At 39.4% G+C, this 14,307-nt stretch overlaps 1 protein-coding gene across 2 annotated transcripts in view; it reads right to left on the bottom strand.

Moving 5' to 3' along the window:
* Nucleotides 1-1,650: 1,650 nt before the first annotated feature.
* The window catches only part of NRP1 (neuropilin 1), a 113,595-nt gene continuing 100,938 nt past the window's right edge, over nt 1,651-14,307 (bottom strand). For both annotated transcript variants that reach the window (XM_066315150.1, XM_066315157.1), the window contains exons 14-18: nt 12,878-13,009; nt 8,880-9,151; nt 8,292-8,385; nt 6,649-6,708; nt 1,651-5,422 (exon numbers count right to left, since the gene is read on the bottom strand). In XM_066315150.1, coding sequence (XP_066171247.1) covers nt 5,133-5,422; nt 6,649-6,708; nt 8,292-8,385; nt 8,880-9,151; nt 12,878-13,009 — 848 coding nt within the window. In that variant the 3' untranslated portion in view covers nt 1,651-5,132. The remainder of the gene's footprint in view (nt 5,423-6,648; nt 6,709-8,291; nt 8,386-8,879; nt 9,152-12,877; nt 13,010-14,307) is intronic.

Raw genomic sequence — 14,307 nt, 5'->3', positions numbered from 1 at the left:
CAGGTGGGCACTGCTGTCATTTCCATGCTGCTCATGGGCCTCACCCAATGTTACACCAGCAGTGCTGCCCCCACCCTCCGTCTGCATCTGCCTTTTGCTGTGCAATTGTACTTTATGTCCTGCTAAAAGGAAAGGAAATGGGACTGGCTACGTGGCTGCTGGATCTGGGATGGTGCATTTGATTGGAGAAATAATTAAAGGGTTTGCCTTCACTACCTGCCAAAGACCTCTCTTAGACCATGATCCTCATAGCTGTGCACTTCTGGCACTATTTGTCTGTAGCTGACCCATCTGTTATTTCCATCTGCTCTTCTTTTTCTTCAAGTTTACAAGTTATGTTCTGAAAAGTAATTCAGATCCCATTGCACCATTTTTGTTCTTGCTTTATGCAGCCTATTTAGTGTGTAAAATTGAAGGTTTAGTGCTAAGCACTTGTTAGCTTCTAGGCAAATTAATTTTCCCTGAATGAAAGAAAGAGATTTGTCTTAACTTTAAATAATATTCTCTTTCCTGAACTCCATCCTCAACAGATTCACTTTATAGATTTCCCTTTTTTCACTGATCAATTCCATTGCCATTTATTTTCCCTTGAAGAGCCCTGTGGCTGGTTATCACAGAAGCAAACAGAGTGCAGTGAAGTACACCTCTAAGGAATCTGGGTATAGTGGTTCTATGGACAGCAACTTTCACAACCACCTTTTGGGAGCAATCCCTACTCTGAGCAGGGATTTTGGAGTTCCATCTTACATTTTAACCAGGTACACATAGTGCTGCTCTCTTGAGGGGACAACATTCAATACATTCTTTTCAAGTGTTAACAGTGATCAAGTATATGGTAATAAGTACAGTATTTTTCCCATAAGTAGTAAAGTAGCTGAAGTAAAATGTTTATACTCCACCTAATGACATACTGACAGTCTGTGCTTTGTTCATGTGTGCAATGTAAAGAAAAGACTTAATGTGCAGAGTGCTGAGTATTAAAAGGTTAGTATTGCATGAAACAGGAAATGTTAAATCTAAAGCTTCTGATCTGGATGCAAGCATCATCAAGGTCTCTCTGCATATGACCATGTGTTCCACAGGTGAGTTTGGCACCCAGCTGATGCCAAACCACGCCCAAGAGGCTACCCTGGCTGCATTTGCTCCCATCATCAGCATGTGCTCTGCCTTGGGAAATTTGTCCATGGCTAAGTAAGTCCTGGTGACTCCCCTGGAAATTTGCAGGGAGCTTATTGATGCAAACCTTACCACCAGGGAACAGAGACTTAGTGGAGTAACATGTCAAAAATGGGCAGTGTTGGCAGTAAATCTCACCCCAGCCCAAGGGGGGTGTAACACCTGCACAGAGTGTTACCTTGGGCAGGCCATGGCAAGGGGCAGTGGTGGCAAATTTGTCCTCTTAAATCCCAGCTGTTTGGCTAAAAAGCAGCTTGTGGGAGTGTATTCCAGCAAGGAGAGAGAATGGGTGAGGCAAAGGTGAATGTCTCTATCCTAAACAATGAACAAGCCCACCAAGGTGTCTGATGGAGCTGCCTACTAACAAATATAATTGTGACTGAAACACTGTGCTTGTTGCAAGACGCTAAATAAACCCATCCATTTAATAATACCAATCCATTTTTAGTATAATAAAATACATCAGCTATGGGATATTTTATGAAAATGTTTAATTCAACTGTTTCTTTGGAATGTAGTAGTCATAGTTTGGAAATTTAAGTTACAGTTCAGTTCTATGTGGTTTTTTTATGCTACTCAGTGTCTGAGAATACAAATGTCATTTAAAGTTAAGGCTTCGCTGTTCATTTTGAAACAACAATTTACAAGTGTCATATTGTCATAGAAAATAAAAATTTCTGTAAAAAAAATTTGCACAAAGTTTTATGATGGTACAAAACATGAAGCAATAATATACCAGTAAAATGAAATCATTTTACTACAGAAGATTTTTATAGTTTTTCAATAAAGAAAAAAATATGTTATTTTACACTTTAAAAATTATGAAACAATCTAAAACAATATAAACTGAACATTTTGTAACACTGCCTTTACAAATTAATAACTTTATAAACATATAATTTTTTTAAATATATTTATCAGTGCAAGATACTTTTCAATGTAAAGTTGCAGTATCATTTTTCCTTTATTGAAGGGCAACTTTAATTCTATTACCTTCAGAGAAATCAAATCTTCAGTGCCAGATCCTCATTATCATAGTAATGTCTGAAGACCACAAAGGAGATAAATTCTTTTTTGTGTTCACTATTCTCAGTATGTTAAAAGAAGGAAAAAACCCACCAACTACCAGCTTTTCTGTTGAAATAGATAAAGACCCAGAGCTGGTCCAGAATCTATTGAAATCAGTGGGAATATTTCAAAAGGTTTTGGGCTTGGGCTCCCCAATGGGATTTTCTCTTCAAGGCGATATAAGCATGTAACTCTTAGTCAAGTTAGTGGACTAGAAGTTTTTCAGCTAAGGAGAATAGACCCTTAATTCCTGACTCACACAGTGGTGGTGTGCTGAAAATAGTTTTGAAAAATTCTTTTCTTCTTTGGGTTAATTAACTAGCTGGTGCAATGCCATTATGGTCAAATTACAGTGTTAGGAACCAATGAAAATTCTACCTCTGACAAAGTGAGTCTGTCGCTTTGGACATCTCATGGACTAAATTTTAGGCAAAACTTTCAGGCCTTAGGTGCACTGTCTCATCTTTTGGAGGACCCAAGGTTGAGAGGCTGGGGAGGTAGCTCTTCCATCAATCTAAGGTTTGATGACCTGAAGTGGGTGTTTGGGTTTTCCTGATAGTCATTGCCTTTAGGACCCCTCTGAAGTGGCAACTGTCCATGCCTTTTTTTTTTCTATCGGGTCTTCCTTTAAAACATTTTCAACTTCAAACCTCATTTTCACCCACTGTCTCCCTCCTTTTTCTTCAATTTCTAGTTTATTAGTGGATTTTCTACATATTTTTCTATTTTATAGCTCATAAGGGTGAAATTATACACTTCAAGACATTTGGTGTATAAATAGGGGTGGACTCTGTTGCTCCAAGTAATTCAAGGCTGAATTAGCCCTTCTTTAATCCTAATCCTGTACAGGATATTTCATTGCTCTTCTATGAAAGCAATTTTGGAAAAGACTAACTCAGAAAGTCCCAATCGCTTCCCTGACTCTACTCAGGAAATTCAACAGGGGAAAAGATGAACCCAGCACTTGGTAGGATGTTCCTTTCCCCATGTTTGCACTGGTTTTCTCTGCTGGTTGGTGGACACCCAGGGGAAGGTTGAAGCTGCCCCCCAGTTATGGCTGTGCTGTGTGCAGGTCACTGCAGAAACCCAGGGGCTCCCCTTGCACCTGCAGGAGGGGAGTGATCCCTCTTCTCCCTCACTGCCTTGTATGGACCCCTGTGGGAAACATGCTGTCGTTTCTTTTTACCCTGTTGGACCAGCTGCATAAGCTGTTGAATATTATTTGACCAATAGTATTTGCCCTAAAATATTAAAAAAAAAATAATTGCCACATCATTGTCAAGCACATTTTTTTGACAGCTTAGAGTACTCAGTTTACTGCATTGGTCACTGCCCGCTCTTGTGGTCAAATAGAAACCTCCTGGTATGAAATTCCAATTGGATATAACATGATGGTAAGAACATACCCTACATATATTGTGGGATTTTGTTCTGCCCTCAGTACCCACTTGTAAGCCCAATTAGCATTGATTAGCATGAAAATACATGGTTACTGAGAGAACAGAACTCTGAGTTCAGGTAGGGGCAAAAGGAGGAAAGTTTCTCATTTTAAAGGCAATCTTTCCTGTAAGGGAAGCATTTTCCCCAGTGTAATTAACAGGCAAGCTGTTCAAGATAAAAGACATGTTTCATGACATCAGGAAAAAAGATACTGTCACTTTATGCTGTTAAGAAGAAACCCAAAGTTCGACTTTGGAGGATAAAGTTAAGAATTTTCCCTTATTTTTTAACACAAACTCTAATAAAATCCTTTGCCATTACCAGCAAGTTAAAGCTGAAGTTTTCTTTCCTTGGCAATGGCAAATGCTTATGCAACCTACTCAGAGAGACAAAGAGAGAGAGAAAGAGAAGAGAAAGGGAGAGAGATTTTACATTTGAAAATACATTCTATATGAAAGAACAATAAAAGGGGATATTGCAGCTTTATACAAAAGAGTCAAGAGACATGAAGTTGAAATACAGAAAGCAGAATAATCAAGCCAGGTTGTCAAATCTGATTAGCCCTTGCCTTGGCTGAGGCTGTTTTCTTACACTAAAATATACTTTTCTTTTAGTCAGTGAGCCATCAGAATATGATTAAAGACAAGGGCGTAACTGCAGAGAAGCTGTAGTTAATGTTAACACAATGAGAAGCAGTACAAACAAAAAGGCACTTGAGAGGACATACACTAGCCAGTGCCAAGGACTTTTTTGTTTAGTTTTTAGGCAGTACACTTGGTTACCAGTTGTGTCTGATGATGGCACATACTCTTTTATGGAGTTCACAAGCACAAAATTTAGTACAACACTGAAAAACATCAATAAAATTTGACTGTATTGCTTCGTAAACAGAGCTGACACGCTATACCGGTACTGATGCAGCAGTACTTTCAAAAACATCCTAACCCTTCTTTGCCTATGCACAACACGAGCAATTATACACAAATACAGGTGCAGAAGTCCACTAAATTGCTGTTACTCCAATATTTTCTGGGCACTGAGCTACAGACAGCATGTCCATCCAAAGGACCCCACTGAATACATTTTGTGACAGCATCTTGGATTTTGCACAGTAAAAACAAAATTATCCATTAACAGAAAACAAAAAGAGAGGGAGAGAAAGAAAGACAAAATGAACTATAAGTCAATCATACTTGGTCTCAACACCAGCATTCGATTATTTCAAATAAAACCAACAGAAAAAGCAGACTGTACATGATTCAGGTTGTTAACACAGATTGTTGTCCATGTTCATCGGTTACACACTCATTGAAGCTCCTGAGAAAAGCTTGGCTCAGTGTCATCAATGCACTTTTCAGCCTGTACAGTAAAAGATCAACAGTTCCCCAGCACGACCGAGCTATGTCCTTCCATCCCGATTCTCTGACTTCTCCAGTTGCTTTACACCTTCATGCTTCCGAGTATGAATTCTGTGTGTTTAGTTTATCTTTTTTCAGTTTTACACCATCGACCAGTTCAAAGTTATAATTCTCCAGTGCAGACAAGTTCCTCTCCGACATCCCGTTGTGCCAACAAGCACAGTACAGAACAACTCCACAGATGGCTCCTAAAAGCACCCCGAGTGCACTCATGGCTATGATGGTAATGAGGATTGGGTCTAGGGTCTTCAGGACATTGCCTGGCTTCCTGGAGATGTTGTCATCATAGTCGTCACCTCTACGGTATGGAGGTGTAAACCCTGAAATTGAATAAAGAATGGCAATATTTTCAGAACTGATCCCAGTTAGAACTTTGTTTGATGAATTGGAAATTTTGAGAAGACCATCAGTTTTTTTAACAGAAGTTTTTTACATGATTTTAAAACTTAGCTTCTTCAAGGTGGTCATAAATAGCTGAAACTGTAATGTGGCCCAAACAGCTGTGGATTTTTTTCCAGACTCTTCTCCAATCTTTAAATCTGCTGTCTGTTAGTAGAGCTCTGGTTCTGCCTTGGATTATGAGTGGATAATGAGGCCTTTTGATTGTATTTTGCCATGTTGCAGTATATAGCTCAAAAATGTTAATCAAATCCTACTCAGCTCAGTGTAAGAGGTTAGAGCCTTAGACATTGGTTGGGAATATACAGCCATTTTATTTCTACTTCAACGGCTTTAGGATTGGATCTTTAAGTGCAAATAGTGACAGAATTGACACAGAAGGCACTCTTCCCTCTTGTGTAAAATATTCACTGGGTATCATAATCTTTTCCCTCAACTTTTTTAGTTTATGAAAATGATCCAAAGGCAGCAAACCCTGTAATTGTTGCTGGAAAAGCCAAAAAGTCTTTTTGGACAAACTCACTCTCTTTCACTGAAATCAATTATAGCAATCCTGTTGACTGTAACAGAAAAAAATTAAGCTCATTGTCTGAAGAATGCAAGTATATTTTATTATTGGAACAATATGATTATTATGATCCATTTAATGATCCATTTACTGTTATCATCATTGGAAATGATAATGCTTTGCTAGACTGGTCATAGAATGGCATTTTCAGCCAGGTCTGTAATACATTTAACCTGAAGAGTTTTGAGCCTAATTACTGAGGCACAGTGCGAGTCATAAACTGTAAGATACAATGATAGTGCTTTCTTCAGCAGTGGACAAGCCTTCTAGATAACAAAATATTGAGGGGCTATAATGGGCTTGCATATATACGAATATAATGTAACAAATTTGGTATATGAAATTTGAGATAGGTACAAATAATAAAAAGTACATAAGCCCATATGACATGGAAGAATAAAACTACTACAATCTTCAAATAAATGTGAGTCTTCTTATCATCTCATCCAGAAAATCAAAACACCTTAATACAATACGCAGTTAGAGGACAAAGCTATAAATAAATAAATAGAATGCAAAAATTCACATTAAAATACACATTAAAATTCATTCCCTTTTAAAAAATTACACAATTTTTACCTGTTTGATTACTTTCTGGGTCTTCTTCTTCATCTATTTCATTCTCCACATCAGTTGATTCTAATGAAGCAAAAGAATTGACATTGATTATTAGGGTTACAAACACTGATTGACTATCATGCTGGCAATAATGGTATAGCAGATTTTCCTGTGTCAGAGCATCATTATGGCGGCTTGACAGAGCTGTTCATTATAATGGGCTTTGAAAATTAATGGAGAAAAAAAAGAAACATTAAAAAACTCCTCTCCGCCCAGTCTTGGCACAGTTTTAGTTATCAGCAGGGGTTTTCCATACCTGGGAAAAAGAAATCAGTGTGATGAATTAGCATCTCATTCACGGTATTTAAAATTTTGGAGCCCAATTCCATAACACTTCATCAGCATACGCATAGTTAATCACTAGAATAGTTTCATTGACTGCACCGAGACCACTTGTGTTTGGATTTCAGACTGAGCTTTTGGGTTTAGCTCCCTCAGGCAGAATCTTCGTTCAACACTTGGTTTGAACAACCAAAACATGGAGTTAGGAAAGAAGTTGTTTTCCTTTCTCATGCTGGAGGCAATTAAATACAGTCACTGTGGTCTCAGCACCTCTCTTGGCACTGGGAACACTGCAGGAGAACTAAGTAACGCGTCCTGCCTCCCTTCCCTGCCAACTGCCACTCCGGTGGCATTTGATGAACCCCAGGGGCAGGACCATGTGGTAAAAAGAGATTGTACAGTTTCCTCATCCTGCAGGGAAATTACCATGTAGCTGAAGACTGTCATGTTACCCTCAAAAGGATGTTAGCTACAAAAGGTGAGGAACACCCTCTATTATGGCCCTTAGTTGTATTGTTAACTTGCACAGAATAAATTTATCTTCTTAATGCTAAGAGTTCTCATTTCTATTCTCTCTTTTATATAAAAGTAATTGCTTCATCTCTGCTATGAAGGACAGTGTTCTGTTGCTTCTGTTTATCTGGGGCTGCTGCTGCCAAATTACGTGCAGTATGCAATGTGCATGTGATCAGCAGTGACTGGAATAACTCGAGACCAGCCAGGAATAAAAGGGCTCAAAGAGCATCTCAGGAATAGCCTGGCTCAGATATGGGAAAGGCCATGTCCTAACATTGCTTTGTGTCCCACATGACTGGGAGCTGATGACTACAGCAAATGAACCACAGCAAACTCAGAAGGACAGGACAGCAGAGGACAGAGCAGGGGCCTTTTCACCTTATCTGCTTATCCTCTAAGGGCTTGGTACGGCCCTTTAAAAATTTAAGAAGTCTTCGTAGAAAGCGATCTAAAAAGGGCAAAGAAATAAAATTGGATTTTGTGCATTAGTTAAAACAGGATCCTGCAAGAGGAAAAGCAGAGAAATTTAAAGATGGCAGCAATATAAAATACAGGGAGAGATGTGAGAATGTGAGTATGCTGTAACCCATGTCAGTAGGATGCCAATTCTGATCCAAACTGCTGCCATACCAGGGTGACACCAGTGGCACTTACTATGAATAAAGCTATGGGCTGAATCAGGATATTTTCAGTGGAAACATAGCTAATAATTATCCATCCCTTTCTTACAGTTAAAACAAGCAATCAAAACAAAATAAACCATGTTTTAGATGAGAATTCTCTATGTTCTTGCTTGTCACACTTACTTCGGCAATCCTCTTGTGCTATGTGATTGTCAATTTTAATATCATCCACAGCGATTCCTCCAGTTCCTTTTCCAATTTCTCCCTCAATAACCACCTGGAAAAACAAGATAGTGTTCACATTGTTTTCACGTTAGCACACAACTGCAGCAGTCAGGCTTTCTTAATTAGTTGGTAACACACATCTTCACTTGCCATGATGTCACATTTGTGCTTCAATTGTGGCTTGAAAATCTGCATTGCCTGCCTTTATGAACTTGTGCAGGCAAATGTAAATTATGTACTGTCACGACTTTATGAAAGACTTTTACATCAGCAAAACTGTGGCCAAGAGGCGGTTTTGTGACTGATGATAAATAATTTATAAAGCATTTATTTGGCCTCTGATAAGAAAGTGCTAGTATCACAGTAATTTGAGATACCATGAAATATTTCACTATTATTAGTCACAGCAAGTGTACCTCATCTGTAGGTGTAATATTGTCTACATAAATCCCTCAGTGACATCTTTTGCTGTGGTGTAAAAAGCACGGCCAGCAGAGTGTTGCTGGCTTTGGCTGTGGCAGTTCAGTGAGCAGCAGCCAAGCTCACCTGGTAGTGTTTCACAGACTTGTGAAGAAGAACACGTCCTTCCTTCCAGTAGTTTGCCTGGTGCCCACTCAGGGTCCACAGCACCTGGTCGTACTCATCCGGCTTTTGGTAGCGCAGTTTGATCTTCAGGGTGCCGACGTGGGCGCCGGCCATGTGGTACCAGAAGGTCATGCAGTGGGCAGAGTTCTGTGAGTAAATCACGGGGCTCAGCAGCCGTGCCACTTTGCCTTTCTGGGTTTCGTCAGCTTGTGAGTAAATGAAGTTGCCATCTCCTACTGTGACAGAAGGACTGCGTTAGGAATAGCCACCAGCTTTAATTTTCTTTGTTAACATAAAAATTCCTGACCACTCCCTGATCTTTTGCTTTCTTTCCATGCTGATGGGTGAAGCATCACAAACAAGAGAGTCAGAGGGCATTGTTTTGGGAGCTCTAGGAAAGCTGAAATGTTTTAAGAAGCTGATCAGAGGGCTGGAGTACTTCTCCTGTGAGGACAGCCTGAGAGTTGGGGTTATTCAGCCTGGAGAAGAGAAGGCACTGGGGAAACCTTATTGCAGCCTTTCAGCCACTGAAGGGGACTTCTAACAAAGAAGAGGACAAACTTTTTTAATAGGACCCATAGTGACAGCCTAAAGAGTAACTGTTTTAAATCAAAAGAGAGTAGATTCAGACTAGATATAAGGAAGAAATTTGGTGGGTCATGAATCGTTGACACAAGTTGTCCAGAATCGTTGACACCCCATCTCCAGAAACATTCAAGGTCAGGTTTGAAGATGATTTTGGTCACTGCAGAGAGGTTGGACTAGATGATTTTTAAAGGTCCTGTCCAGCTCAAACAATTCTCTTATTCTTCACTGTCTTCTGGCCATCTTCTGCTGTTCACTGTGATGTTTTGTGCCAAGACTGAAGCCTAACCACACAGAACACACAAGGCGCTTGCTTTTGCTAAAGGAAGGAGGCACAAGCATATTTGGTGAAACAGCACTATGTCAGTGTGCACCTCCTGAAAACAGCCAGCCCTGGTTTAGCAGGCTAAGGAGAAATCCCTGGGGCCTACTCCATTTTAATTGTGCAAAGAGGTATTAAAAAAATATCTCTGTTTGAAGTAATCTGTGCTCAAGGGGCAAGATTAGAATGAGAAGAATGCTGAAGGGTGAAATGGCTTTGAACAGCCATGATCAGAGATCAGGAACTGAGATTTAAAGAATGTTCCCAAATAGAGGCTGAGTATCATCACAGATGGGTGTCAGAGTTATGCCCTTGATTTTTGTAACAACATATTAAGCTCTATATATTTGTGAACCCCTTCCTGAAAGAGTAAGATTATAGCAGGTACTTTCCCAAGGGCATAATGGATTTATACATATTGAAGTCTGAACACCTAATACCCTTGACTTGGAAACTTCCTTTCTTAATCATGCTAGGAGAGAAGCATGTGGAAGTGTGATTAGTTTGGTAGCAGAAAATTGCTAAATAAGATACTGACTATAGAGAAGTGCTTCTGAATTACATCAGCCACACATCCATTCCAGTTAGCTTTTGAACAGTGTCTTTGCAGAGTCCTGGTGGGAAAACACAAAGTTCATCCCGGTGTGTGTAAGAATAGATCGCATGTGCAATGCACTCACACAAAAGGATGTAATCAGCATTTATTGACATCATCCTATTGAAAGTGGGAAGGATAAAAGTAATAGTAAGAAATATTACTTCTCAAGTATTGCTGCAATAAGTATACATATCACTGTTTATACCAACACTTAAAAAATAAAGAGAGGCAAAAGAAAATGTTTTGGAAGGGTGGTGTTTTACCAGCACTGGTCTTCGTCCATACATAACATCCTTGAATTTCGTGTGAAATAGGGTATAATTGAGATTTGCTGGATTGCAGTGGTAAAGTCCTGCACCAGTGAAGACAAGAAGATGAGCATTGCTACTCTGGTTATCATAAGAAGGACAGAGTAGTAAGATGGGAACCAGGAATGAAGAGGAGTGGGTTAAACCCAGTGGCTGGACCTAATAAATAAGAAACTAATTTATTTCTTCTAACATGAGACAAGGGTGTTTTCTTTTGTTTGGACCTTTCTGTGAGCAGTAGAGGTGTCCTGCCCAATATGCATGTTGAAGAATTTTATAGGAAAAGACGATGTTAAACTAAAAAAAAATTAGGCTTTTTTTTTTTTTTCTGTCTTTCTGCAGTAATATCTTGTCCAGCTTCTTAAGCAGGAGTTCTTATGTCTATATGTTCTTTCCAACTTTGCTTCTGTGCAGAGCAGCATGACATGTGCAAATCTCATCAAAGAAGGGTAACAGAGAAATCCAGAGGGAGGAAAAAAGGAAAATAATCACAGCATTAGGATGGCTGTCTGGGTTGGAAGACCTCACACAGGTCAGATTTCATCACAAGATATATAATTTGAAGTGACATCCAGTGTATCCTGACATCTTCAAGCAATTGCTGTTGAAGATTACTTCTGTGTATTTTTTTCAGCTTTACACATGCATCTGAGAGAAAGACATGCCTGGGAGCTGCTCACTGGTTCTCCCAGTTCATAGGGTGGCCTCGTTGTGCAGCTGAGGGTTTGTTTGGGACATCAGTGTCATTCAGACTGCTCATGTTCTGTGTTCACAACCACCCCACTCACTCTGTGCCTGCTGACAGGCAAATTGCGAACCTGGCAGGTGAAGGTGCTCTTAGAGTTCAAGGAAAATTTTGGAAAATGTTGAAAGTGCAGTAGAAGAAAAAGGGAAAAGGGGCTGCTTGTAAGATTTACTAAAGCTCCAGATCATGGAACAAATAAGTTTTCTGTACTAGCAGGGCCCAGTGGAAACAACAAAATCTCATTTGAAGAATATAATTTCTTCATCTCCTCATTGAAGACAGGTTTTCTCTCTATAATCCTTGATGGGAAAGTGCAGATAGCTCTCATTTTCAGAATATTATTGCAGTGCCAGGTCAGGAACTCTGTCTTCATTGTCTTAATTAGAGCTTTACTTATGCATGCCTTTTAGATTTTGTCAGTCTCTGGCTAACATAGCTTTTAACCTCCTTTCAATGTCAGATCCTACTGAGCCATTTCACTTTACTCTACATCAATTTTTCCACCATTACAGCCTTCACTTCAGCTAACTGCATTTAGTTAATTTGATGCCATTTATTTGTACAATGCCATTTACAGTCAAAGTATTACAAGTTTTTTTTCCCCTGAAACTACTGTACTTGTCTTAAGATTCAATTGAAAGTGTCTCAGAATTTAAAAAGTCCAATTTTGTCTAATTTCCTTGTCATTCTCATTAAGCAAAGGGTAGCAGAAGTGGGAAGGGGGATTCATCTCAACCCATTTGATTAATCTGCACGTATGCAAGCAAGAACACTAAAGTGAGAGGCTGTGCAGGTCACACACTGTCCTCCCTTCTCCACTAGCCTGCAGCAAATTTATTGCCTAATTATGCTGAGCTATGAGTTAGTTACTACACAACAAACCAATCAATTCCCCAGGGTGATATTTCTTGAAAAACTGTTTGTGAGTAGAGGATGGCTATAATCTCCAACTCCTGCTGGAAAGGAGAGGGGTGTGATAACGCACCCATCTGGGAAATTTCACTTACACACAATACTTTTCTGTGGTGGGTAGTCCCTGTAACTACAAACAGGAATAATGTAAGGTCATTAACTGACTGACTGTATTAGTTGGTCAGTGATAGTGGCAAAATATTTGGTCATTCAGATATTTTTCTACCCCAGGTGCTGATTACCCAGAGGCAGGTCAGGGGAAGGGAATATCTTCAGTTCCTGACAAGAAGCAATCTTTATTCCCCAAAAAGATAGACAATTACAGTCACTTGTGATTATCTATAATGGATTAGGTTTACTAGAGAACCATCTTTGTGACTTTATGTATTTTAGGTATAATTCACTCTCCTGTGATTTTTGGAAGACACTGGTATTAAACAAAACAATCTCATCCTGTGCAAAACAGCTACATCATGAACTCATGATTACCTGTGTGGTCTTGAATGGGCCCAGTTTTGCTGGTCAGGATTGCCCACCTTAAATCCACCTGGTTATCATGCTCCCAGTCACACAAAGTCTTTTGGGATCCCCAGCCAAAGCCACAGTTGTATATTGGCTGCTCTGCAAGGGAAGATGGAAAAGGGGGGATGAAATGTGACTATTAATTGCATAATTCAGATTTTGTACTTCAAAACAAATGCACACATTTGACCATTAACAGAACCATTCCTTCCTGAAACTCTGAGAAGCCACAGCAAGAAATGCCCGCCTGGGAAACAGATAAAAAATCATTATTTTTTGTAAAAGATGTCGTTGCTTCTTGTCTTTTTGTGACCCATATGATGGGATTTTTTTTTCCTGTGGTTAGATTAATTCTTCTGATTTGCCCACATTATCTGATAACCACATTGCAGCATATAAGACTCATAAAGAAAGCTCTGGCTTACTTATCAGATGTATTTTCTGGTTGTCAGTATCTCTTTGCACCGTAATGGTGCCACAATTTGCGACTCATAACGAGATTTGGACAAAAGTAAGAACAACCAGAAACATTAATGGAATGTCCTTGGCAGGACATTCTGGTGAAGCCTATAGTTCTTGGCTTCAATAAGGAACTTTTTTCGGCATCTTCCAGACAGTTAAGTGGGCCCACAAGATGGCAGCATTGAAATGGACAAATTGAGAGGGAAAAGGGACAAATGTGGCTGATTGCCAAATAAACTCAAAATAAGCTTCAAAACAAGCTCTGCATAAAATAAGGGAAGTCTGGTATTATGGTCAGGATGAGATCATATCTTGTTTTCAGCTTCTTTTCAATTCTGCCCAAAGGTTTAATACATAGTAGCTTATTTTCTTCAATAGAACTTGGAATGTCAATGGAAAGATTATAGAAAGATAGCATAAAAAATCCTTTGCATTTCTTATTTTCAGAAGCAGTTTGAAATCTTTTGAGCATTTGGTTCCTACCCCATTGGCATGAACTTTTATCTCACCTTGGGCAGTGACAACTCCCAGTAGAGTAATACCCTACCAACAGCAATGTGACCAAATCTTGGAGTATTTTCTCAGGCACGACTCATGCCTTATTAAAGGAATAACTTCGGTTTACTTTAATGAGATGCTTTGTGCAAGTATGAACTAAGAACAAAGGACTCTATGCCTCCATCAATATCGGCTCTGGGGGAAGAATTGTGTTTCTTGCCCATTATTAATAAAAAAAGCCAGGAAAGATAATGCAACCCTTAGAATGTGCTTGTTTATTGTGGGAAAATAATGAGAAATATGGGAAGTGTGTTGAGACCTGCAGTTGGCCAGACTTTTCAGGTGGAGCTCTTCCAGTCTGAAGAGGCAAAGACCTCCTCCACGTACTGAGCTGCCAGGGAAGACTGGTAAGGCTTTTGAACTCACAAGCCAAATTT

Source organism: Sylvia atricapilla, chromosome 1 (genome assembly GCF_009819655.1).
Source record: "Sylvia atricapilla isolate bSylAtr1 chromosome 1, bSylAtr1.pri, whole genome shotgun sequence".
NCBI lineage: Eukaryota > Metazoa > Chordata > Aves > Passeriformes > Sylviidae > Sylvia > Sylvia atricapilla.
This window is presented reverse-complemented; position numbering and strand designations above follow the sequence as displayed.